The sequence below is a fragment of the Danio rerio genome, chromosome 8 (assembly GCF_049306965.1).
Source record: "Danio rerio strain Tuebingen ecotype United States chromosome 8, GRCz12tu, whole genome shotgun sequence".
NCBI lineage: Eukaryota > Metazoa > Chordata > Actinopteri > Cypriniformes > Danionidae > Danio > Danio rerio.
Genome location: NC_133183.1, coordinates 55662876 through 55689378, shown reverse-complemented (window position 1 = coordinate 55689378; position 26503 = coordinate 55662876). Strand labels below are relative to the sequence as shown.

At 38.1% G+C, this 26503-nt stretch overlaps 3 protein-coding genes and 1 long non-coding RNA gene across 7 annotated transcripts in view; 2 read left to right on the top strand and 2 right to left on the bottom strand.

The window, feature by feature from the left end:
* The window catches only part of fhip2b (FHF complex subunit HOOK interacting protein 2B), a 56593-nt gene extending 40290 nt beyond the window's left edge, over positions 1-16303 (top strand). Inside the window, exons 17-18 of one of the 3 annotated variants that reach the window (XM_021478316.2) lie at positions 2561-2670; positions 16226-16303. In XM_021478316.2, the coding sequence (XP_021333991.1) occupies positions 2561-2663 (103 nt within the window). In that variant the 3' untranslated portion in view covers positions 2664-2670; positions 16226-16303. 3 annotated transcript variants of the gene reach the window in all.
* On the bottom strand, positions 2882-10577 carry LOC141375926 (uncharacterized). Its single transcript, XR_012384747.1, has 2 exons — positions 7551-10577; positions 2882-4677 (listed from the first exon to the last, which is right to left on the bottom strand). It is a non-coding gene; the product is annotated as an uncharacterized lncRNA (long non-coding RNA).
* Positions 12473-22606, bottom strand: nudt18 (nudix (nucleoside diphosphate linked moiety X)-type motif 18). 2 transcript variants are annotated; one of them, XM_005172467.4, is made up of 4 exons: positions 22555-22606; positions 20043-20205; positions 16214-16427; positions 12473-13229 (listed from the first exon to the last, which is right to left on the bottom strand). In XM_005172467.4, the coding sequence occupies exons 2-4, from the start codon at positions 20193-20195 to the stop codon at positions 12619-12621; spliced, it is 978 nt and encodes a 325-aa protein (XP_005172524.1). In that variant the 5' UTR covers positions 20196-20205; positions 22555-22606; the 3' UTR covers positions 12473-12618.
* Positions 22607-25417: 2811 nt separating this feature from the next.
* adam9a (ADAM metallopeptidase domain 9a) overlaps positions 25418-26503 on the top strand; it is an 88536-nt gene continuing 87450 nt past the window's right edge. Inside the window, 1 exon segment of the mRNA NM_001004678.1 lies at positions 25418-25751. Within this exon segment, the coding sequence (NP_001004678.1) occupies positions 25670-25751 (82 nt within the window). The 5' untranslated portion in view covers positions 25418-25669.

Here is a 26503-nt window from a genome sequence, read left to right as displayed (position 1 = left end):
GAATCCGCTGTGTAAAAACAAATGCTAGATAAGTTGGCAGTTCAGTACGCTGTGGCGACCCCAGATTAAAAAAAGGACTAAGCTGAAAATAAAATAAATGAATGAACACGTCACCATTTTTCTCTGAATACATCTTTCTAAAGGTGCCGTTGACTTGAAATTTTCGCCAGATGTTAGTCAAAACCAAAGAAGTCCATATATGAAAAGAAAACAAAACTAATTAGTTTACAAATTAAGCTGTGTTATAAAATAAAAGACGCAGGGAAAAGTATTGAACGCATGAAGAAAGGAAGTTGTGGAAAGTAGTGAAGGCCCAGACAGCAGCTGAAATTCAGCAATGTCATTCAGCAACCCTCTGCCTTTCATCATTGTAAATGAATATCAGCTGCTTTAGTCCAACATCTACGTTAGCAGGATGGTGAAGATGAAACCAGGGTGGACATCTCAGCAAGACAATGATCCAAAACATAGCCAAGGAAACTCTTAAATGCTTTCAGAGAAAGACAATTAAGCCGTAGAATGGCCCAGTCAATCACCTGAATTGAATCTAATAGAAAATACAAAATAAAGCTCAGAATTGATAGACGAGACCCACAGAACCGTCAAGATTTTTACACTTCAATCTGCATATAAGAAGCGTCTTTAAGCTGTGTTTTATTGGTTCACACCAAATGGGAATGTAATGTTGGGTTCACACCCAATTTGAAATTAAGTATCGGCGTGAGTAGATTATATACAATGCAAATGTGCAAACATAGGCCAATATCCACTAGGTGGTGCGATTGATGAGGAATGTGCAGTGGGTTGGCCACAAACATGTGGAATTCGCCTCAGTTGCATGTAGTTCAACATGACGTCATAAGATGTCATCAATATTTGAGGGAAACAGGCCTTATGTGTACATCGACAATTTTAAGGTTTTTAATTTTATCTCATAATAAATGACTACTTCAACTTAAAAAATTCACTTTTCTGCAGTTTTTCCTCAGGCTTGTATTTTACAGTACTGTACAAATACTCAAGAATTTCTTTGTCAATGTTTTCAAACTATTTTATTTGATTTACCAAAGTCTCACAAGTGGCAATTTCTCATCTGTCACATCCATAACAAAGCTTTTTTCTTCATATATGCAAACATTTCTAAATCAATCATTTTTGTTCTATAGTGAGCCCACTTTTATTCTTTTGAAGAGCATTATTTATTTTATTTTGTTTCAATATGACGTTAACGTACACTCACTGGCCACTTTATTAGGTACACCTTACTAGTACCTGGTTGGAACCACTTTTGCCTTTAGAACTGCCTTAATCCTTCGTGGCATAGATTCAACAATGTTCTGGAAATATTCCTCGGAGATTTTGGTCCATATTGACATGATAGCATCATGCAGTTGCTGCAGATTTGTCGGCTGCACATCCCTGATGTTAATCTCCCATTCCACCACATCTCAAATATGCTCTATTGGATTGAGTTCTGGGGACTGTGGAGGCCATTTGAGTACAGTGAACTTATTGTCATGTTCAAGAAACCAGTCTGAGATGATTCACGCTTTATGACATGGAGTGTTATGCTGCTGGAAGGAGCCATCAGAAGATGAGTACACTGTGGTCATAAAGGGATGAGCATGGTCAGCAACTATACTTGGGTAGGCTGCGGCAGACACGATGCTCAGTTGGAACTAATGGGCCCAAAGTGTGCCAAGAAAATATCCTCCACACCATTAAACCACCACCAGCCTGAACTGGTAATACAAGGCAGGATGGATCCATGCTTTCATGTTGTTGACACCAAAATCAGACCCGACCATCCAAATGTCGCAGCAGAAATAATGACTCATCAGACCAGGCAACATTTTTCCAATATTGTATTGTCCAATTTTGGTGATCCTGTGTGAGTTGCAGCCTCAGTTTTCTGTTGTTAGCTAACAGGAGTGGCAACCGGTGTGGTCTTCTTCTGCTGTAGTCCGACCGGCTCAAGGTTGGACGTGTTGTGAGTTCAGAGATGCTCTTCTGCATACCTCGGTTGTAACGTTTGGTTGTTTGATTTACTGTTGCCTTTCTATCAGCTGGAACCAGTCTAGCCATTCTCCTCTGACCACTGATGTCAAGAAGGCATTTGTGCCCACAGAACTGCCGTTCACTGGATATTTTCTCTTTTTCAGACCATTCTCTGTAAACTCTAGAGATGGTTGTGCGTGAAAATCGCAGTAGATCAGCAGTTTCTGAAATACTCAGACCAGCCCGTCTGGCACCAACAACCATGCCACATTCAAAGTCAGTTAAATCCCCATTCTGATGCTCGGTTGGAACTGCAGCAGATGGTCTTGATCATTTCTACATGCCTAAATGCATTGAGTTGCTGTTGTGATTGGCTGATTAAAAAATTTGCATTAACCAGCAGTTGGACGTGTACCTAATAAAGTGGCCGGTGAGTGCTTATATTTTTTGTGCAAATTTATGTTTTGAGATTTGACTGCAAATGACACATCCATAACACTGGAAATGCTGGTTTCTGTTTTAGTTGAGCGTATATTTGATGCTGCTCTGTTCTCTCTGATAGGGTGGATCACATGACCCTGCTGAAGGGTGTGATAGTTCTGGAGGAATTCTGCAAGGAACTTGCCGCTGTAGCTTTTGTCAAACTACCAACAGAAGAGCAATGAAGCCACGGTAACAAAACCAAAGACAATAAAAAAAACATCCCAACAACTGATGGGAGAAATGCGTACTTTCACATACGTTTTCACGCAGAACACTTGCACAGAGTTAAGTGGCGATATTTGCTTAAGTCACTTTTAAAGAACTTTTTCAGGGAGGACTGATGTCTGAAGGCAGTTTAATGTATGCCCAATATTGTTATTTTTAAAACATTCAGAAAGATTCTATAGGATTTACCTGTCTGTATGCATATCTTAAAGTACAGCAATAGAAAAGCAGCAATAATGTTATCTCTTGCGCAATAATTGCACATTTATATATACATACATATATATATATTTTTAAACTGTGTACTGTGTTTTATAGTTTTAGGCTCAGATCAACTCCTCAGTCATCAACTGAATTTTTTTTTTTGTGTGTGTGAACATTTCTTTTGATTAATAGCGGTGAAGAGATCTGATTTAGGGTCAGTTTTTTTTTTCACATATGATAAACAAAACCTGAGATCAGAATTCTTGCACTATAGACTTTAAGCCACGGCACATCCAAACTTTTATTTGTTAACTGGATTTAAGTGAATCAATCATAATGGCATGGAAAGTCAATTTATTTATCTTTAACCTACCAAAGGTACGTGTGCGTGTGTATGTGTGTGTGTGTGTGAGTTGGTGGGGGTTCTGATTTGCCAGTGGCTTTTACTGATCATTATTTTCTATAGCAGTCTTATGTGTTGAGTGTTCTCTGTTGCCACAGAAATAAAGTCCTAAAATATTCATGCACATATCATTCTATCAAACTGTGTCCTATTATGCGTTTCACAATTTCAATGTCCTTAAATGTGTGAGTGATGTGGGGATTAAATGGATAGATCACAATTTAATCAGTATATACAGAAAAACTAAATTCAAACATGTTAATGTTGTGAAAAAAAACGATTCTGGTCTACAAAATATTTTCTAAGTCAAACTTTTCAAAAGTCTGAGATCTCCGAAGTCTTTAGGCAAAGCAGTTTATGGGGTATATGCCGAAGCATGCTAATAGGACTTTTAATTTGCCAGTAACCTGGGTTAAGCGCTTCCGGTGAATTGAATGCCAATGCAAAATCCGGTGCGTTTAAGGTCTGTTTTCTTTAAAAATCAGCGATCTCCACTGGCTGAGTGATATCCGATTTAAAGTGGGTCTCAGATTGTACAAGAAGCCCTGCATTAAATTACATTTCCCCCGCCATATCTTTATAATATGAGCATTTATTTTTACCCCAGTATGTTCAATGGAGCTTCTGCGTTAGCCTGCCGATTCTGACGGGCGCGTGCGAGTAAACAGCTTTTTGTCTCGTTTTACGCTTGGGCAACTAAATAAATGCTAAAGTTTATTTAACTGAATGTATTTTAATGACATTACAACATGGATGCTGTATAAGGAACCGTATAAAATGGAAAAAAGTTCACAATAACAGCTCACCGGAAGTGTATCAGCATGGGAACAGCACTAGCTCGGCATATACCCTATTGTTACAGCATCAGTAACAACAGAAACAGGTCGTTTAAGTGTCTGTGAACATAGGCTAGCACACAGTTTAAATACACTTCTTTGTCTTAATACTCCACATAATTTTTCACATTACACACCTCAGCTTCTCCGCTAATGGGATTTCAAATCTCTCAGGTGCCCGCCACCAATAAAGTCTCAGGGTCTTTCAGGGTACCTACCCATGTCCAGTTAAGGTCTTTCCTTCCTGTTTCAAATGTGATGCTAAAAAATAATGCTCAACAATATATCTTGTTCACTGTCCACTGAGCTGCCAACTGTAAGTTCAGCTGAAGTTCTCGGGTACTCATGTTTTTTGAAGTCATTACAAATGAGTTTAGATTAGGCGGAGTCACTGTTTGGATCCAAGACCAGCGACGTGATGATCCCAAGGATTCCATATCCGGGACCAGGCCATATCCTGAGCTGCTGCAGCGCTGATGCAGGGGTGATAGCGTTCCGGCACCACGCCGGATTTCCGGCGTACTGTGGCTGCGGGGAAAAAAAAAAAATCAGGTTCACGGATATTGATCTGTCATTTCTCTAGATTCGCAGAATTCACTCACTGCTGAAAGCGCCGGATTGGTTTTTATTAAGTGCCATTTTGTGTGCTCGTGAATCATCTTTTGAGTGTAGACGCCATGTAAATAAAAGATTAATTGTGTAATTTAGAGAGCTTTATATATAAAACGGATCTTTGTGAGATCTCTATGTACTAAGATTAGTGACGCTTTTTAGTGATAATAAGAGGAGCGTGCTTTGCACTTTCCAGGCTATAATCCATTCAGAATTTGTATGAAACTTTCGTTTTCGGCACATATACGCTGATATGTTTTGGGAATGACATCTGCATATTTACGCTGGGTTTATTCTCGAAATAACGGTGAAGCAATAGACGGGACAAAAATATATTTCCCCCTTCTCCTTAAACAACTTAGTGTTTCAGCTATGAAATAGTTCAGTTTTGTATGTAGCCTAATGGCAAAGTGTTTATATTTAGTTTCGTTTTTTATTCAGCTTATTTAGAAAAACGTTTGGAGCATTTTTTATTCGTTAAAAATAAGTTTTTTTTTAACGAACAGCGCCCAGCGGAAGACCATCATTGTCTGTTTGATCAGTTTGCCTTCTCAGATCATCACGACTTGCCTAAAATAAAAGATATAAAACAGTTAAAGTATAAAACAATGGTAGCTTAAACGTTAAAGAATGTGTGCTATTAGGCGCATAGTTTGCTTATAAAAAGCTTGCAGGACATCGAGGCGCCAGAGCAATCACTTGCATTTTTTCAGTGGGAGCAATTTAAAGTTATCCGTCATTTTTGCTCACAAAGTACGAGTAATACATCAAAAAACGTTACAGCGTTTTTATAAAATAAAGAAAACCAAAATGATGCGCTTTCTGTCGTCTGGTTTTTGAACAGGAGCGCTTAACAAAATGAAGCAAAATGTATATGCCTCACAGACATAATAAATATATTTATAGAAAGCTTTAAATTATTACTTAACGAAATAAAACAAATCGACAGAAATACACAACTCCTCCACGGCTCCAATTGCGTTTTGAGATATCCTAGATAGACTTTCTGGCTCAAAGACATTTATGCATGTTTATTTCATTGCTGTATTCTGACAGATTTCGCAAGGGTTCAGCAATTCTACCTGTCAGCTGGTACCAGCCTCAGTTTTGCGACTTGACTCGTTAGGCGTCTGTGTCTGGATGACAGCGAGAGAGAGAGATGAGATCAGACCTCAGATTTGATGTGTGGCCGCACGTCTCAGTTACTTTATTGCAATTTTTAATATTGACTCATCTAAATTAACTTTTCATTTATTAAAAGCCGAAATATTGCCAGACAGACGAAGCAACTTTCGGTTTTTGAAGAGAGCGTCCTCAGTGATAAAAGACGCGCGCACACACTGGTTAGCCCACTCTTTTGTCGGCCTATTCTTCATTGATTTTTTTTTACATTAAACGCATAATAATCAATTGCAAAAAAAAGAATTTATTATTAAACTGTGAGATGATGGTTGCGTGATTTTAAAAATCAGAGTATGCGTTGCGCATTTATGGCTATTGATCTTATCTACCCGGGACCCACACATAGTTGAACATCAAATGTTGAAAATGAGTGTATAAACTAGTTGTGTTTCCTCCAACTGCTGCCACCATTGTCAGGCAAAGTTTGCAGATTGCCTCATTTACCTACGTCTTCAGGTTCTCTTTTTGCAAAATATAGCCAAACAGGCGCTTTTGCATTGCGTTTTGACACTTATCCGTCCGCCATTCTCTTTCTGTAAATTCGACTCCTCTTGTTCTCTTGATGTGATAAATGAAATATGACGCATTGTAGTTATGATCAGATGATAATTATAGTGCATGCTCTTATCTTAGGTAAATTATTTAGAATTATGTTTACCATTTAATTCAAATAAATATTTAAATAATTAAAAAAAAACAATACTTAAAAAAAAAAAACAAATGTGGGGACGGTGTCACGGTGAAAAAGTGATGTCACCGGTGTTGCGTCTTAACACCGGTATCACCGTCAACACCGTCTATCATGGCAAGCCTAACGTCCGGTTTTCCACTGTCATGTGTCACTCGCTAGTGGCATGTGTAGTGACCTGTGTCACTCAGAGTGTCGCGCTGCATGTCACTGCAGTGACATCGACACCCGGCGAAGCTTATGACATTAATTAACACGAGCAAAACCATATTTAATCATTACGCGACTTTTAACCTAATTTATCGCGTCGCAAGTTAGTTTATTTGCTGAGCTACTCCACGATGTTTTAATTTAAACGCATTTATGTTATGTATTCGTAGTCATACTTCCGTACGTAATATAGTCATTTGACAGCACATGTCAGTCAAATTTATTGTGGCATGCTTATGTATGGGTGGGGTTACACTTATCTGTTGTACTGTATATTATTGCATCCTGGCAGTTCCTTTGTTCCCTACAATATGGACTTCTGTATGTTTTTAATTCATTCATTTATTTTATTATTTAACTTATTTTCATTTTAAGGTATTTTAAATAATATCCTTTAAAAAGTTATAATAAAATGCATGTTGAAAAGTCATAACATATATGCATGTAAGATAACAGGTGTCATTTGCCTAATGATTTTTAAATATTAAAGCAAAGAGACTTATAAGATTAATGTGCTTATAACGTGCTTATACTGACACCTACTGGCACATGTCACAAGATCACTGACACTGGCATGTGTCTAAAAAGAGCCACTTGACAATAATGATGATCAGGGTTACACATCGGCTGTTAATATATTTGGGCCCAGGGGCCCACAAGTTATGTGTTAAAAGTGCGTTGCATACATAGTACCCCCACCCCTACTCACCTCAGGGGCAAGGAAAAAAAGTTCAGGCTCAGGAATTTTTTCCACTATCAGCCCTGCTGATGGTCGTGGGGAGTGGAGAACATGTGTCTGATTCCAGCGACGCTCCAGGGACAGACGAGTCTTCATTGAGGCCATCTTCCAGCATAAACCACGGCGAATGAAGTTCTGCACAAGACTTTTGGCCAGCGGAGAAATTAAAATGGTCGTGCCCAACTGAGTCTGGTTCTCTCAAGGTTTTTTTTCTTCACTCCCATCAGGTGAAGTTTTTTTTCCCTCTCCGCTGTCGCCACTGCCTCGCATGGTTCAGGATTGGTAGAGCTACGCATCGATGAATTTGCTCTTCAGTGTTTGAACTCTCAGTAATGATTAAATCACACTGAACTGAGCTGAACTGAACTGAACTGAACTTAAACACTAAAACCTGAACCACACTGTTCCAGTTACTATGACCATTTATGTGAAGCTGCTTTGACACAATCTACATTGTAAAAGCGCTATACAAATAAAGCTGAATTGAATTGAATTGAAGTTTGGGCGCATGTGCAGGTGTGCCTTATCATGACTTTCAGAACAGAACGCAGGTGTCCTTATGGCCTTGCTTCCATAAATCTACCCTCATTGTGACATTAATGCTGCTCTTCTAATTTCTCTTCCCATCTCTGACTGCATTTGCACGAAGTGACTATTTTATTTACCAAAGCACACATACCTGATAATAATGCCACAGGTATGGGTAATAATACAATAGATAAATATAATACTGAAATCACTCAAATAAGCATATAAATGAGAGTAATACATTCATCAGAATTTCATCAAGCCACAATGAATTTCCCATCAATTGTAAATGTAATGTATTTATATAGCGCATTTATTGTGTATGGCCATACACCCAAAGCGCTTCACAATCATGAGGGGGGGTCTCTCCACACCACCACCAGTGTGCAGCATCCACTTGGATGATGCGACGGCAGCCACAGGACAACGGCACCAGTGCGCTCACCACACACCAGCTATTGGTGGAGAGGAGAAACAGTGATAGAGCCAATTCGGTGGAAGGGGATGATTGGGAGGCCATGATCATAAGGGCCGATAGAGGGACTTTGGCCAGGACACCGGGGTTACACCCCTGCTCTTTCACGAGAAGTGCCATGGGATTTTTAATGACCACAGAGAGTCAGGACCTCGGTTTAACGTCTCATCCGAAAGACAGCGCCTACTGACAGTATAGTGTCCCCTTCATTTTTACTGGGGCATTAGGACTCACACAGACCACAGGTTGAGCGCCCCCTGCTGGCCTCACTAACACCACTTCCAACAGCAACCTAGTGTTCCCTAGTGGTCTCCCATCCAGGTACTGACCAGGCTCAGCCCTGCTTAGCTTCAGTGAGTAACTGGTCTTGGGCCTCAGGGTGATATGGCTCTGGCTTTTTTGTGACAAGCAAAGGGTGAGTATTGACCTTATTGTTTGCGTACGAGCAGGTTCAACCATTTGAATCTCTTTGTCTCAAGACATCCGGTCTCATTCACTTCCATTCATTTTTAGGCGTTAAAAACAGCTCGTTCTGCTGCTTGATGTTACAAACTGATATTTTCTTATTACATTATTTTTATGTATAGTCATGAACACACTTGTTTGTAGAGCAAGTAGTTTGACCGTTTATTGCCGTTCATTATTCCTAGTCATTCCCATAGGAAACTGAATCGAAAGGTCTAAAACAATTGCAAAAATCAGTCGGATTTTAAAATAAGGTCAATATGATGGCAGAATTTTTAATCATTTTTAAGTTATATCACAATCTCCACTCCAAACGTTCTTATTTATCAAGTATTATTATTATTGTATTAGTAGGCACTGTTTCTGAATATATGCAATTGTTCATTGTTTTCAATGAAAGACAACCTACATTAAAATCAAGAGATGCAAACCACGGCCCATTCAGTTCAATTCATCTTTATTTCTATAGCGCTTTTTACAATGTAGATATGTCAAAGCAGCTTAATATAGACGTTCTGGTAAATTGAAACAGTGTCAGTTCAGTCCAGTGTCATTATTAAGCAGGTCCTTTTGTCTATATCAGTTGTAGGGAACCTATGGCTAGATCCACTTGGAATCTGCGCGTGCAGAGTTACGCAGATTTTTAGCCATTCATTAATTCTGTTCATTTACTTGAGTAAATGTGTGTAAATCTATATTTAATCAGTTTTTAAATTAATTAGTGACTAATATGAAAATGTTCATCTTATTTATGTACAATGCAGTTTGTACAGTAATACTTTCTGTCTTTTAGTAGATATATTATTTGAGAGACTTGCTTTGTTAAGCTTTTAGTAGGCCCACACGAAATCTGCGCGCACAGAATTCCGCAGATTTTTAGCGCATTATTAATTCTGTTTATTTACTTGAGTAAATGTGTAAATCTGAATTTATTCAGTTTTTATTCAGTAATTTATTACTTTTATGTAATATATTAAGGTTTTAGTTATGGTACTCCGCTGGATACTCCCAAAATCATTCCACAGAAATCCGCTGATTTTTACCAAAATTCTCCGCAGATATGGCAAAAAACGTCAGCAGATTCCATCTGGCCCTGGCTTTTAGTTATGATACTCCCAAAATAATTCTGCAGAGTTCTACCAAAATTTTTATTCTTTCATGAGTTATTTACAAGTTTCTGACTACTTATAAAATGTGTTCAATGTGCTGCCCATTGTGTTGGATTGTCAATGCAACCCTCTTCTCCCACTCTTCACACACTGATAGCAACACCGCAGGAGAAATGCCAGCACAGGCTTCCAGTATCCGTAGTTTCAGGTGCTGCACATCTTGTATCTTCACACCATAGACAACAAAGATAGTGGGGCCATTCTTCATCAGTGGAAACCTCAAGGTCACTGGTTATTTGAAATTGCTACATGAGGATGTGTTTCCCTCTTTATGCACTGAAGCTGGCACGTTCCCTGAGATTCCTAGATTAACAGTTTCCTGAAATGTGGATTGGTCGTCGTGGGCCAGTTGAATGGCCCTCAAGGTCTCCTGATCTGACCCTTTTAGACTTTTATCTTTGGGGTCATCTGAAGGCTATTGTCTATGGCAGGGGTTCCCAAACTTTTCAGCCCGCGACCCCCAAAATAACAATGCCAGTGACTCGCGACCCCCAATATCCTCTAAGGTGGTTATAAATACAGAAACCTTGCATGCAATGACGCAGACACACCAATTAAATTTGTGTCAGTGCTTTAAATGTGCCAGAAAGTATAACCTGATGTTATAAAATCAAAATGCATCTGACGCTATTGCTGCCTTTAATATAATGTAATTACCCCAGGGGTCGCAATCCAATAGAACTAGTAACTATAAGCTACTATAGTAACTATATAGTATATAGTAACTATAAACGACTATTTTTATTTTCAGTATAGTTATGGATAAAATATGTTAATTCTTATGGTTTAATAAAAATAAATCGATTTTTGGAAATCACCAGGCGACCCCCCCTTCATTGCCCCGCGACCCCTTGGGGGGTCCCGACCCCCACTTTGGGAACCACTGGTCTATGGCAGGGCTATTTAATTGGCGGCCCGCAGGCCAAACCCGGCCCCCGAGGCAGTTTGTTCTGGCCCTTCAAATAGTGTTACCAAGACATAAAAATAAATTGTTCAGTCGAAAAACGGCCGCTATAGTTCTGAAGTGAAGTGCGTCTGTCTGTTCAATACAGCACGAGCTGCAGGCTGCGCAGAGCGTGAGTCACCATACGCGAGTGTTGCGGACAGCCGAAAACATTCAGATATGTTTTGTAGAAATGCCTATTGTACAATGCACTGGTATCATTAATAGGGATGCAACGATTAGCTGGTTTCACTATTAACTGCGCTTTAATTCGTCACAGTTAATGAAGCTTCTCTAAGCCACATTTCCGTGCACGGAAAAGTTCTGACAAGTTGTCACCTGTGCGCTAGTTTAAAGTTCCAAGTAGGCTATGTACACGAGGCTAATACGCACGCAAACCGGATTAACTAGCTATAGCAGCGGCCGTTCCCATATCACCTCTTTTCCGCTTGCAAGTTTATTATTGCTACAGTATGACATTATGCGCGCACAAGCGGAGCAACGCGCTTGCGGCTGTCTGGGCGCACGCAGTAGAAAACATCTCACGGTGAGAGTTGTGCGTGCCTTTCAGTGCAGTGTAAACAAAATATATGTTAGACGATTTATTATTAACATGATTATGTATGCATGATGCCAACAATAGTTAATCTTAAAAGGTACTTACCTAATATAAAGCTTGAAAATAAAAATAAAAAGTCAGTTGGACAATGCAGTGATATTTTGTTGTTTTAAAATACAATATATTCCCATTTTAATGTAGAAACAGCCAACGTAAGTGTTTTTACGAGCACAAATACAGCATATGGGCTCATATGCAATTGTGTCTATCACGCATCTAGCAAGACATATCTCTCCGGCCCTTCGCTTGGGATGCTTTTCATGAACCGGCCCCCATGACAAACTAATTGAATAGCCCTGGTCTATGGTGTGAAGATACAAGATGTGCAGCACCTGAAACTACGGCTACTGGAAGCCTGTGCTGGCATTTCTCCTGCAGTGTTGCTATCAGTGTGTGAAGAGTAAGTGAAGAGGGTTGCTTTGACAATCCGACACAATGGGCAGCACATTGAACACATTTTTATAAGTGGTCAGAAACTTGTAAATAACTCATGAAAGAATTAAGTTACGTTAAAACTAAGCACACCATTGTTTTTCTTGTGAAATTCCCAATAAGTTTAATGTGTCAAATGACCCTCTTCCTATTGAAAAAAAACAAAAGTTGAATCCAAGATGGCCGACTTCAAAATGGTCACCACCCATCTTGAAAAGTTTGCCCCCCCCCCACATATCCTAATAAGACACAAACAGGATGTTAATATCACCTACTATTCCCATTTTATTAAGGTGTTTCCACATAATGGCCCACCCTGTATAATGCATTTAACAATCCATATGGAGTCAAAGCAGCAGTGCTCATGGAGAAGATCCAGGTTCCACGCAGATCTGCAGCGCGTTAAACTATAGACTTTGAAACGGCAGAACAGACCTATCTTTAATCCTCTCTATTATCTTTGCTTTTAGACCCTGATTGGTCACTTCTTGCCATCTGTAACAGTCACTTTCTAATGATGGCGGGCTGCCAATTTCAGCGCCTTCCTCTGTGTTTTCCAGTAGCACAAGCGTGTTGAAGCAGATCCCATCAGTTTTGCCTGGAATTCTCCCATTGTGCTGCACTCCCAAAATGCCACGTATATGAACGCTTATGTACGACGAAGGCATGCAGTCCTCAATCAGTTTGCTTACAGCCTTCGAGATGTATGTTCTGAAAGATACAACAATAGGAAGACGAGGATGATGACTGGTGTTATTATTGCTCATAAGCAGCCACAGGCGGTCATGAGCATCAGCTCTGCTGGAGATGAATGTGAGGAAAAGTCTTTGGCAGACAACATGGCAGGGGAAGTCAACAGGTTGTGTGACTGGGAACCAGGGATTTCGGCGATATTTGAGTCCAGCGTCGATGAGGGACAGTATGTCATGTGCACGAAGGGGAAGTGGAGACTTGCGATCCCACCAATGAGCTTGCAGAGATTCATCGTCCGCTTCTGCAGTTGTCTTTAGAGAGCCCCCTAGTGGCACAATGACCAAAAACAAATGGTTATACTTATAAATATAGTAGATGTTTGCTAAATCAGTGTGTTATTTGGAGAATCTTCAAATATTTAATCATTTTTGGAGAGAACAACGTAAAACTTGATGTAGGTTACATATTTTGAAGGCACGGTGTGCAAGATTATTTTATTTAAACATCCAGAAAAACACTAGAACATTGTTATATATTTTGATGACTTCCCCCATAGCATTCTCTGGCCCACACCATCCGCATTTGCTTGGCCCACTTGCCGCAGTGAACATGACTGGACCAAGTCTGGCTTCCATACAAGAGGCAAACATGGACCATATTTGGGCCAAGTGTCAGCCAAGTTAATAACCCATAACTGGGCCTGAACTGGGCCAAATATGTTGATGTGTCGCGACTGCAATGTTTTTCTAAACCCTTGAAGCATTTCGCTTTATGGCTGTGCTTTTTCTTGACTAACCTGATTGATAGAATTTTTTCTTTACTCAAAAATAGTTCAAATGTATTTTAAAAATGGGTAAAGTTAGACCAAACTTACATGGCCCCCATATACATTTTAACATCTGATTGATGTGAAATTGATGTTTCAAGATAATAATCTTTACACCATGTTAAAGACACAGCAGCCAGTAAAGGTTGTCGAGAGTTTTTGTCAAGTTTAAAAGGTGTGTTTGTGCGTTATACGTGTGCGTTATGCCTGTAGGCGAGTGTGAGACCGAGCAAAAGAGTGCTTGCTTACAGCTCTGTTGATGCCGCGAGCGGCTGCGTTTCTTTCTTATTGTTATTTATTTTGGAGATAATACACAATATGAATACAACAGAAGACATAAAACTTTACAAATTACGTGTCCACTTTTGTAGACTTGAAACAATAGTGTCATATCTAGATAAAATAGCCTAAGCTATATTGAAATAATTTAAAGAATTACAAAAATCAAATACGTAAAAATCGCATTTAATAAATAAAACAATATTAAACAAACAAAAGCTAGAACAATGTAGGTAGATACAATACATAAATTAACCCTTTTTTAAGCTATATATAACTTTAATTTTACAAAGGCCTCTCTGAAAAAAATATTTTAGATATTTTCTAAAAACAATAAACACCGGAGGAGGTTTAAAATATTATTTAAAAAGTATTTGGATACGATGATATTAATCAAATCGTGCAAACAGAGCATTTTTGGGTGAATGAAAGCAGAAACGAGGCTACCGTCTTTTCTTTCATCCAGTCCTGCGCAACACCGCTTTACAAACGCATCGTGCTACAATTTAAAAATGAAATTTTAAATACATGAAGAGTTTTATTAGGGAAAAGCTGTTGAGCGCAACAAAATATAGCCTATATTTTATTACTTGCTCTTATGTGCTGAAATGCTTAACACTTTCCTTTATTTAAGATCACAGAATAATGTGCAACTTCCTTAAATGAAGGGGAATCACCTATTAAGTGTCATATAGCCTATAGGGAAAAATGAATATGTTTTAGGTCTCTCCGGAGCATTTGGGCTGAATGTTTGACGACGTCTATCAAAACGAGGATGTTATAAAATACACTTCATACCGAGTTATTAACAGAGAATTTCTGTGGTTTTATATTTTGGATGGGTGCACTCACTGCGCTGGGTTCCTCCGTTAGTGGCAAGACCGCTCGAAGTTCGAAGCCAACGGTCTGTCGGCGAGTACGTGTATATGATGAATAAGAACACACAGGCCTGTGTGTATAGACATATAATGTTATGCTGTACTGTAACGTGTCATTTGTTTGTTTTAGTACTAGCCCGACAGTGGAAACGCCATGTGATTTCGGCCTCACTACTCAACCTCCCGGGCGATTGGCCTGGCTCGATAAAAGCCCTGGCCCGACAGTGGAAATGCGGCTAGTGACATGTGAAACTAGTAACAAGGGCTTGCGTTTCCAGTCTTCTGGCTAAAAGTGAAGTGTGACTGCAGTTTGACACCATGTGCTAACTACATGAGGTGCCACTACACGGCATCATCAAACTATGATTTTGTTTGTTGTGAATACACACCCTCTAGTGGCGAAAATGACATACTGTGCATTTAAACAACCCATTGTAAACAACATTAATTGTAAACAACAATAAAACCCATTGTAAACGAATTAGGGCTGCAAATCACTATGGGAAAATGTCAATATTAAGTATTTTTAAGCCATTTTGCGACATCAACTTTAATTTCGAAATAATTTCTGCCTCCCAATCCGAATACTATCCGTCCTAAATAGTATTTGAAAATAGAATTAGTATGTCCCATGTTGTAGTATGTTGAAATAAGTATGCCAAAGATTCCCTGATGGTTTACTATTTCCGGTAAAAATTTAAGTGTTGAAGCATCCATATTCTAACCTCTGATTCTGCCTATAGTACATTGCGCGTTGGATATAAAATCGTTTAGAAATACAAAACCCGAGTGAAAAGTGTAAACAAACTACAAACATGAGGGACGGGCGAGACCAACTGTCAAGTAGAGAGGCTTCGGTAAAGATGTTTGTATGACTGGTAATCAATGTCTAGCCAACTGGAAAATATTTAAATTGTGTTTTTTGTGTTATTTCATCTGCAACAACAACAATGTGAACTTATATCAAGATATGTTTGGACATATCTTCTGAATGCATAATTACCCAAAGACCTGAGGAGATTTCTCAGCATGAAAGACTCGTGAATGGCAGATTATCCTGCTGCTGCTTCTCCAATAAGGTAGGCAATTAAATATGACAGAAATATGGATGATGTGTGGATGATTGACAGGGCTCATAACTAAGCAGCACAACGATCTGTTAACGAGGAAGTAGTATGCCCCGAAGCTTGCATACTCTTCTGTTACACACTCAAAAGTATATACTTTTCCTTCACAAAAAAGTACATACTTTTAGGGCGTAGTTTAAGTATTCGATTTGGGACACAGCAATAGTGTGCAACTCCACAATCAACCATTCAATCTAACCTGTTTCCTCAGCAAGGAAGATGAAGCGAACCCATCTGGGCCCTTGCTCTTGCACCAGCAGCAGTGTGATTGGCTGACAGTCGATTCCCGCCTCCTCTCTGACCTCCCTCTGCAGTGCCTCTAGAATGCTTTCACACTCCTCCATGCGACCCGCAGGGAGGTACCATCTGCCGTAACACTCTCTCTTTGCCTCCTGTACCATCAACACTTCCTCCTGTACAACACAAGCAAACACAGATGATGTCTTGAGAGGCTGATGAGCATCACGGCTAGTAAAATGAAGAACACAGATGAAATAAATACACAAATGGATTATATATACACAAGTGGGCAGCGTTTTAATTTATACAAGTAATTGACCCTTCGCTAAGCTTTACATAATTCATTAATAGAAAGAGCAGCCAGAAAGGGGAAATTGATGGATTTGTCAAGAATATTAGCATCATTGACCCATAAAAATGTAAAGTAAGTTACCTATAACTGTCAGTGCCCTGTTGAAAAATCCAGCTTAAACCAGCCTAGGCTGGTTGGCTGGTTTTAGCTGGTCGACCAGGCTGGTTTTAGAGGGGTTTCGGCCATTTCCAGGCTGGTTTCCAGCCATTTCCAGCCTGGTCTTAGCTGGCCAAGCTGGGAGATGACCAGCTAAAACCAGCTTGACCAGCCTAGCCAAGCTGGGAGTCCAGCCAAAACCAGCTATATCCAGCTTAAACCAGGCTAGTCAAGCTGGTTTTAGCTGGATTTGGCTGGTCATTTTCCAGCCTGACCAGCTAAGACCAAGCTGGAAATAGCTGGAAACCAGCCTGGAAATGGCCAAAACCCCTCTAAAACCAGTCTGGTCAACCAGCTAAAACCAGCCAACCAGCCTAGGCTGGTTTAAGCTGGATTTTTCAGCAGGGTGTGTTTGTGTGCTCTTTATAAATTAATGAAGAACAGCTGCTGGTGAAGTATATTGATCGCAAGTGCCCAGTTTGTGATTATATCTGTTTTGTTCTGTTGATTTGTAATTTGAAATATTCGTAGCTTGAAATAGATGGAAATATGACGTTCAGTAAAGTTAGCATCAGATTTGTATTTTCCGGATCAATAACTCATGAATATAACTCATTGGTATGCCTACTATGGCGAGGGCTTAAACAGAGTGCTCATAATATCGAGCGGAAAAAAAAGACAGCTGTGAAACATAATCTGCTTTGTATTTATGCTGGAAACACAGTTTAAATCTGTTTAGGGTAAGAGGTGTGTGAGTGATTGTCGTCGGTCTATCACTGAATGTGTCAGGAATATCAAAACAAAAACCAACTTAACTCCACTTCTTTAGCACCCCTCACAGAGCTTGATCCACGCTGGCATTTTCCCCTAGAGTTTTTGGTTTTAAAAAGTGAAAAAAAATTCCCTGCGCGTAGCTACGGTTGCTAAGCCACGATTGGTGGGTGGCGGTTTTTGGGTGGGGTTTAGCGAAGGGTCAATTAACAAACAAATCAGAAAGAGTTGAGAATATGTGTCAGTTGGTAAAATTGGCATCATGAATTAGGGTTATGACTAAGAGTTGAATGGCATTTTGAGAGGCCAATAAATTTACACCGCTATTCACCTTATTCTCCGCCGACTTATTCGCTGCCATTTGACTCTTTTTGGCTCGCGACCTCCGGTCTTATTCACTTCTATTCATTTTTTGCTGTTAAAAACTGCTCGTTACGCTTCTTGATGTTGCAATTTGATATTTTCTTGTTATATTATTCTACTTGGTCTGTATAGTCATGCAAACATTTGTTTGTAGAGCAAGTAGTTTGACCGTTTTCTGCCGTTTATTTTTCCGACTCATTTCTCCCATAGGTGACTGAATCGGAAGTTCTAAGACAATCGCGATAACAGGCGCACTTCCGCATTTTAGAATAAGGTCAATAAAAACTCTACACTGACTACTTGTTAGTGTGTCAACGTGTCATTTCTGCAGTGTTGTCCTATGAAAAAAATTTCAATAAATATTTGCAGAACTGTGAGGCGTGTACTTACTTTTGTGACATACTGTATATCAACAACTTTGAGGCTATTTTGTGAAAAGATCAATTAAGATAAAAAAGCCCGATATTACCAAGGCCAGACAGATTCTGCAGACTTTTTGGCTATTTATTTGCACAATTTTGTAAAGAAAAAGAAAAGAAAGAAAGAAAAGTTTATATTATATTTTTTATTATATTAAATAATTATTAAATATTTTTAATTAAAGTTTACAATCAAAATCAAATGTGCTATTTACATGCTGAATTATAATTTTCAGCCAGGCAGGGCTTCCTGTTTTTCCTGTGAACTGTTTTTCTCTTACAAAATTGTCAGGTTTAAGATCTGATTTCTTTAAAAATCAGCGATCTTCAGTGCCTGTTAGATAAACGATATGAAGTGGGTCTCATATCGGGCTAAAAGCACTGCATTAAATTCCATTTCCCCCCACCATGTCTTTGTAATATGACAGTTATTTTACCCCAGTATTTTCATAGGAATTTCCATTTCCATTTTCAAACAGTCTTTCTCATTTTACGCTTGAACAACTAAATGAATGCTTAAGTCTCATGTATTGTAATTAAATTACAACATTGAGGCTGTAAAAACAACATTGTGAAATTGAAAATAGTCACATTAAGCTTTCACCGGAAGTTTATCGTTGGCTTTAAAACTCTAGCTGTGCATACAGCCCATTAGAAGCACTTGTATGGTAAACAAAGCTACAGCAGGTCTGTCATATAATGCATCCACTAAAATACAAAAATATTTACAAATTATTTTGTCCATAAATTATTTAAATATTTGCAAATTAGGCAATGATATTACTTAAATCACTATTAAAGACTCAGATAAACTTATAAACCTAATACACGCATTGACATAAGAAAATAAATAGATTGAAAGTTGGCTGAAATTTTTGTAGAAATCTGTAGATGACACAAAAGAAATCATTAAACTCTACATTAAAAACAGGACAAATTTTCTGTCAGATATGTAATAATTTCATGTTTTTTTCTGGGAGACATTTTTAAAGTCATCCATCAAAGATTTTGTCTTGCAGTCTTTAAAACTTCACATTCTAACAAAATCTATATTCTGTTAAGGAAAGCTTTACAGTGCCTACATGTTGATGGTGCATCGCTCTTCAATAAATGAGCCAACCTAGAGTGAGCAATTCGACATCTAGTATATACAGTTTAGTCATGCTTTCAGCTGCTTTCAAAACTAAAATGATTAAAGCATCTGTCTTCTATGCTCGGATTGATCTTTTGCAATTTGTTATTTGAACAGCTGTCCGATTCCACTTGCCATTTTTCTTATTTGTACAAAATAACTTTAGGTTTCAGATCGGAGGAAGGAACTAAATATTCTGTCACTTTACGAGAAATTGCTTTTTTTGCTGTCTCGTCTGCAGTTCATTACCACAAAGACTCCATAAGTCCTGAATTTTTTTAAAAGGAAGTCCTCAAAACCCATTGAAATTTTAAGAATATTAGGTTTTCTTGTGGATTATATATGAACAGGACACAAATACTGTATGTGCATCCCAAAACATTCCTGAATGAGAATTGCATTAATCTTTTGTTCATTTTTGTTCATTATTAATCTATTTTCAAACCTAACTTGGTTTGAAATATCTTTCAATATTTAGATCATGGTCACATGACCAGTATGTAAATAAAGTACTGAGAATAATTCTTGAACACTGGCATACTGTAAATTAAGCCACATTGACTGTGCTGCCTTCAGTTTCATTCCTTGCTACCAAACAGTCTTGTTCCAGTAAATAGACAACACTCACATGCAAGAACAACAACACCATCTTTACCTTTGAATTGAAAATGACTGCGCCGACAATATAACACACGTTCTTCCTCAGTGTGACTGGGTCCACTTGTTCAGCGACTGAATCAAACTCGAGACCCTCACCCCTCAAAATCTTCTCCAAGTTCTCCTCCAGAATCGATGACTGCGAGTCCATGGCGGAGCTGCTTTAATTTGACAACAGAATGGAATTAATATCATCGTCAAATAAAGAGGCTGCCAAGAAGAGTCAGTTTTATTACAGTAAAAATACACTAGCCGGCCACTTTATTAAGTACACCTGTCAAAACTGCTGGTTAATGCAAATTTCTAATCAGCCGATCACATGGCAGCAACTCACTGCACTTAGGCATGTAGACATGGTCAAGACGATCTGCTGCAGCTCAAACCGAGCATCAGAATGAGGAAGAAAGCTGATTTAAGTGACTTTGAATGTGGCATGGTTGTTTATGCCAGACGGGCTGGTCTGAGTATTTCAGAAACTGCTGATTTACTGGGATTTTCACACACAACCATCTCTAGAGTTTACAAAGAATGGTCCGAAAAAGAGAAAAAGTCCAGTGAGCGGCAGTTCTGGGACGCAAATGCCTTGTTTACATCAGCAGTCAGAGGAGAATGGCCAGACTTGTTCCAGCTGATAGAAAGGCAACAGTTTAGTTTATTTATTTATTTAGTTTATTTATTTATATAGCACATTTTGTACAACACAACGTTGCCCAAAGTGCTGAACACAATCAATACTAAAAATAAAATCTACATCACACACATAGCAATTAAAACATAAGGCAAACCCCTCAACATTAAAAAGGCTCAAATACTAGAGAACAAAGATGGCGTTTCAAATGCTTTTTAAAAACAGGTAGAGTTGGAGCATGTCTGATGTGGGAAGGAAGCCCGTTCCAGAGTTTTGGGGCGACAACAGCAAAAGCCCGATCCCCACTCCGCTTACACCGGGACCTTGGTATAGATAGAATAAATTCATCAGAAGACCTCAGTTACCTACCAGGATTGTATACATGTAGCAGGTCTAATAAGTAAGATGGTGCCAGATCAATCCGTGACCTAACAGGCAGCCAGCCCAGAAAGGAAAGAACTGGGGATATGTGTGCAAACTTGCGAGTCCCTGTCAGAAGTCTCGCAGCCGCATTTTGTACTAATTGCAATCTATTTAGGGCATTTTGACTAATACCCACATACAGGGAATTGCAATAGTCAAGTCTTCCCAAAATAAAAGCATGGATCACCTCCTCAAGGTCATTAAAAATTAAAAGAAACGACTTTACTTTTGCCACAAGTCGTAAATGGAAAAAACTGGATTTAACAATTGTATTTAATTGCTTGTTAAATTTCAGATCATTGTCGAATTGAAATCCTAGGTTTCTAACAACAGGTTTTTGATAAGTGGAAAGCTCACCAAAACCTGATAAATGCAGAGGGATAGGATCGCCAAACCCGACCAGCTCAGTTTTGAAAAGTAACTCAAATAACCACTCGTTACAACAGAGGTATGCAGAAAAGCATCTCTGAACGCACAACACGTCCAACCTTGAGGCGAATGGGCTACAGCAGCAGAAGACCACACCAGGTGCCACTCCAGTCAGCTGAGAACAGGAAACTGAGGCTACAATTCGCACAGGCTCACCAAAATGGGACAATAGAAGATTGGAAAAATGTTGCCTGGTCTGATGAGTCTTGATTTCTGCTGCGTTATTCTGATGGTAGGGTCAGAATTTTGCTTCAACAACATGAAGGCATGGAGTTCTATACTATACTTATGGCAGGATAACGCACCATGCCATAAAGCGTGAATCACCTCAGACTGGTCTCTTGAACATGACAATATGTTCACTGTACTCAAATGGCCTCCACAGTCATTAGATCTCAATCCACTAGAGCACCTTTGGGATGTGGTGGCACAGGAGATTCACATCATGGATGTGCAGCTGACAAATCTGCAGCAACTGCATGATGCTATCATGTCAATATGGAGCAAAATCTCGGAGGAATATTTCTAATATAAATCTATGCCACGAAGGATTATAGCAGTTCACAAGGGCATCCAACCTGGTAGCCAACTAGTAAGGTGTACCTAATAAAGTGGCCGGTGAGTGTGTGTGTCTGTAGTTAAATCCTTGTAAAAACAAATCAATGCAATGCTATAGATTAACCACAACATTTGTAGTAACATTGTGGTAGTTAAATAAAAAAATGGTGGGTTATGCAACAAGAAATAATTGTTATTATATTTACTACAATTAAACCATGGCAATGTCATGACAAAGTTCCACAGAAGACGTATCTAATTATTTAATCTATTTATGAGTGTAACGTACAGCACAATGCCCCCCCCTACATTTGATTATTACACGACATTAAAGTAACATTGTGTTTGTACGCAAAATGACCTAAAGCAAAATAAATATGACGTAAGGTTACATAGTCTGAGATGACAAAGCATTATTACGAATAACTACTTAATACAACAACATTAAATTAAAACATCAATGTTTACTAACCCAGGTTGTCATAAAACAGACGCATGTAGACTCAAAACATCTCCTTCTTGTCTCGCGATAACACCTCTTTCGCGAGAACACTCATCTAGGGGTCATGTCAAATTCCCTTTTTTTTTTTTTTTTTTTGCAGTCTCGCTTTATTATTTTAGTTTTTTAATGTATTTGCTTCCTTGATGACAAATAATAGATTAATGTTAGTTACCTATAATTAAATAATAGCTTTTACAAAGAGAACAAGCTGTAGTTTAATTTCGTTTGAGGACTAGATAAATGTAGCTGCCAATTTTTAGACTATCCCTTACCTACAAGCTACAATGGCCATGTCCCAATACACAACTCTAGCGATCTTTACACTCGACTACGTCTACTTTCATGACAAACGTCCCATATTTGTTACCCTGTACTATAAAACAAGAAACTATTAAAGGCAGGTTTTGGTAATTAAGATTTATACATCACATTAATGATATCCCGACTTGGTCAGTTGGCATTTCTGTTTGGAGATGCATGTTCTCCCTGAGTGAGGGTTTCCTTAGGGTGCTCGGGTTTCCCCCACAGTCCAAAGACATGCACCGTATAGTATAGTATATATATATATATATATATATATATATATATATATATATATATATATATATATATATATATATATATATATATATATATATAGATATATATAGTGTATGTGTAAGAGTGTATGGGTGTTTACCAGTACTGGGTTGTGGCTGGAAGGGCATATGCTGTGTAAAACATATACTGAATAGGTTGAGGGTTCATTCCGCTGTGGTAACCCCTGGTGAATAAAGGACTGCTGAAATCAAATTAATGAATGAATTAAATCGGAATAACTACACTTTCTATTACCAACTAAGCTTACCAAGCTTACAATAAAATAAAAAATATAGAGAAACTCGCCTTTAAAGTTTTCTAGTGTTTAGCGATGCAAATTTTGTTTACAATGTAATATTTAGAAAATATCCTAATGGTCCTTACTCAATACAATGATTTTGGCATAAGAGAAAATTCAATTCTTTTGACCTACATGCATTTTTGGCTTTTGCCAAAATGATACTTGCACCAGGGTCACATTTGGGGTTTAAGTTAGTTTCAATAGAGCTTTATTAACACATTTAGCTCATTTACACGTTAACATGAACTACTTTTCTATTTTTGAGTTTACAAGAGGTTGAGTTTTTTTCTGGATAAGTTGGCGGTTCATTCCGCCCTGGATTTTTAAAGGGACTAAGGCGAAAAGAAAATTAATGAATAATAATAGTAATAAAAGTCCAAGAGGTAGGCAGAAAAACGTGATAACTATAATATATTCACACTGATTATAATTTCGATATTATTATTAATAATAAAACAACAACAGCTTTAACAATAGTTGAGGAGGTGGAAGTTATAAGATCAGCTTTGAAGTGGAGTGTTTGTCAGTTGCTTTGTGATGCATTAAAAAAGTGTGTCGTGTAGCATGGATCAGTCCAGTGCAATGCCCAGGCTGCCATGCCCACATCACACTTACCCTGTCAATGTAGTACATGTAAGTCTATGCAAGAAGTTTTTTATTTATTTATTTATTTACTTACTTACTTATTTATTTATAATTGTTATTTTTAATCTGTTGTTGGACTGGCCAGGGAAAGAACTGGTGACACCAGGCCCCACATCACACGCACCTCTATCGCAAACACAAGCTTTACCTTTGAAAATGTCACATGGAACTTAGATATTTTTGGGGATATTAACATACTGAGGAAATGGGTCTGGCTATGGTACACTCCATATGTTTTGAAGTTGATCATTTTTCTTGGGAAGTTTCACATCCACAAGGCAAAAGTAATGTCTATAACTCTTTCAATTACGAGAAACAAGAAGGCTATAAAAACTAAATCTAATAACGACATCTAATAATGAAAAAAAATATCTGAACATCATTTAGATCTAATAATTTAAATATGATAATTCTTTATATTATATTCCCCAAATGATGTTTAACAGAGCAGAGTATTTCTGATAAAAAAAATTTATTCTATAGAAAGTCTTATTTATTTTATTTTGGCTAGAAGAAAAGCAGCTTTTAATTTTTTAACACCATTTTAAGGTCAAATTAATAGCCTCTTTAAGCTAAATATTTTTTGTTTACAGAACAAACCATCGCTATAAAATAAATGCCTAATTACCCTAACCTGCCTAGTTAACCTAATTAACCTAGTTAAGCCTTAAAATGTTACTTTAAGCTGTACAGAAGTCACGTAAAAAAAATCTGGTAAAATATTATTTCATCATGGCAAAGATAAAAAAAATCAGTTATTAGAAATGAGTCATTAAAACTATTATGTTTAGAAATGTGTTGAGAATATCATCTCTCCGTTAAACAGAAAAAATAAACGAGGGCGTCTAATTCTGACTTCAACTGTATATAATGTTTTTTTTTGTTTTTGTTTGTTTAATCTATGTTCTTCATCACTAAATTTTGTATGACTATTACATATGTTATCATATAATCCTGCATGCTTGTCAATACGCTTTAATAAAAAAATTAAATAAAAAACAAAAAGAGTGAATGGGTCTTGCGTACTTCCTGTCTATCCAAGTCTTCCAAGTGGCCAAGTGTGGATATTAGAACAAGTCTAACAGACAAGACTAATTTAAAGTCACCTTTTTATTTTGATAATTGATTAGCTACCCTGCTGGCGACCTGCGCATACATAATACCTTCTTTCACCAATTCACGCTAAAGTAATTGTTTTTAACGAGCCTATGTTTTTAAAAGCCTCAAATGTTTGGTGACGCATGCTCGGTTTCGCCCTCTACAGACGGGAGCGAATCACCTAACGTTAATCCAAAGATTTCGAACAGAGAACTGTAAACTTGACGTTTCCTCTGATACACACACACACACAGATACACCAGAATGAGCGAGGCTAATATTTGAACTTAAGGATAAGGTGTAACAAAATGATACTCATGAAGCTGTGCGGTGTGTATTTGTTTCCACGGGAAGGTTATGTGGAGATTCCTCGTTGCTAATACTTGGAGGACAACGCCTGGAAGAGAGGACAACGTTTGACGTTATTCTGGGAGGCAAATCGGCACGGATACTTTCACAAACATGGCTCATGCAGTTTGTTCTCGTCTCGTTAAAAACGCCTTTATGTGGATAATGCTTCACACACTCGTCGACTGCTGTGGAGGTGAGAGAACAGCTCCAGACCGACACCATTGCCAGTTCTCCAATGTACACAACACACATAGGAGTGATGACTGATTGATTTTAAGCTGTTATCGTTCACTAGAAGTGTACTGGCATAAAAGGCACACGATGGCAGGCAGTTTTAACATTTAACGTATTCCTTATAACTAAATAGTACATAGGTTAATGTTAGTAGTATACTCTGAAAGTGATTTAAAGTAATCCTGTACTGATTATTTACTGACTACTGTACAAGTCCACCAGAGGTAAAGTTGGTTTTACATTCGCACATTCGATTAGTGACAACTTGTGACATTCTACCTCTATTGTTTACCATGGTACTTTGAATATTCAGTCTGAATTCACATGTAAGTATGACTTCAAAGCAACATTAGCACTATTTATTTGGCTGTGAACAATAGTGAAAATGAAAATTAAATAATTTCATTTCGTTTTCAATTTTGGCAGGTATTTTGCGAAGTGTTTTAAAATGAAACTGTTAATCTGATTTTCATTTTAATTTCCAATGTTTATTTGATTTATTTAAAATAGGCAGGATTTACCTTCCATATCAAAGTACACTATTGTTTACAGTCAAATAAATAGTGCTAATCATTAAGGAGAAATCCCAAATGTGGGAATATAAAACCAACTTTACCTCAATAGAAAGTTCTGGATTCTAGAACTTCCGCTTACTAGTCTATATTTTAATGTAGTTATTTACTTGTATATAATATGAATTTGTTACATGTT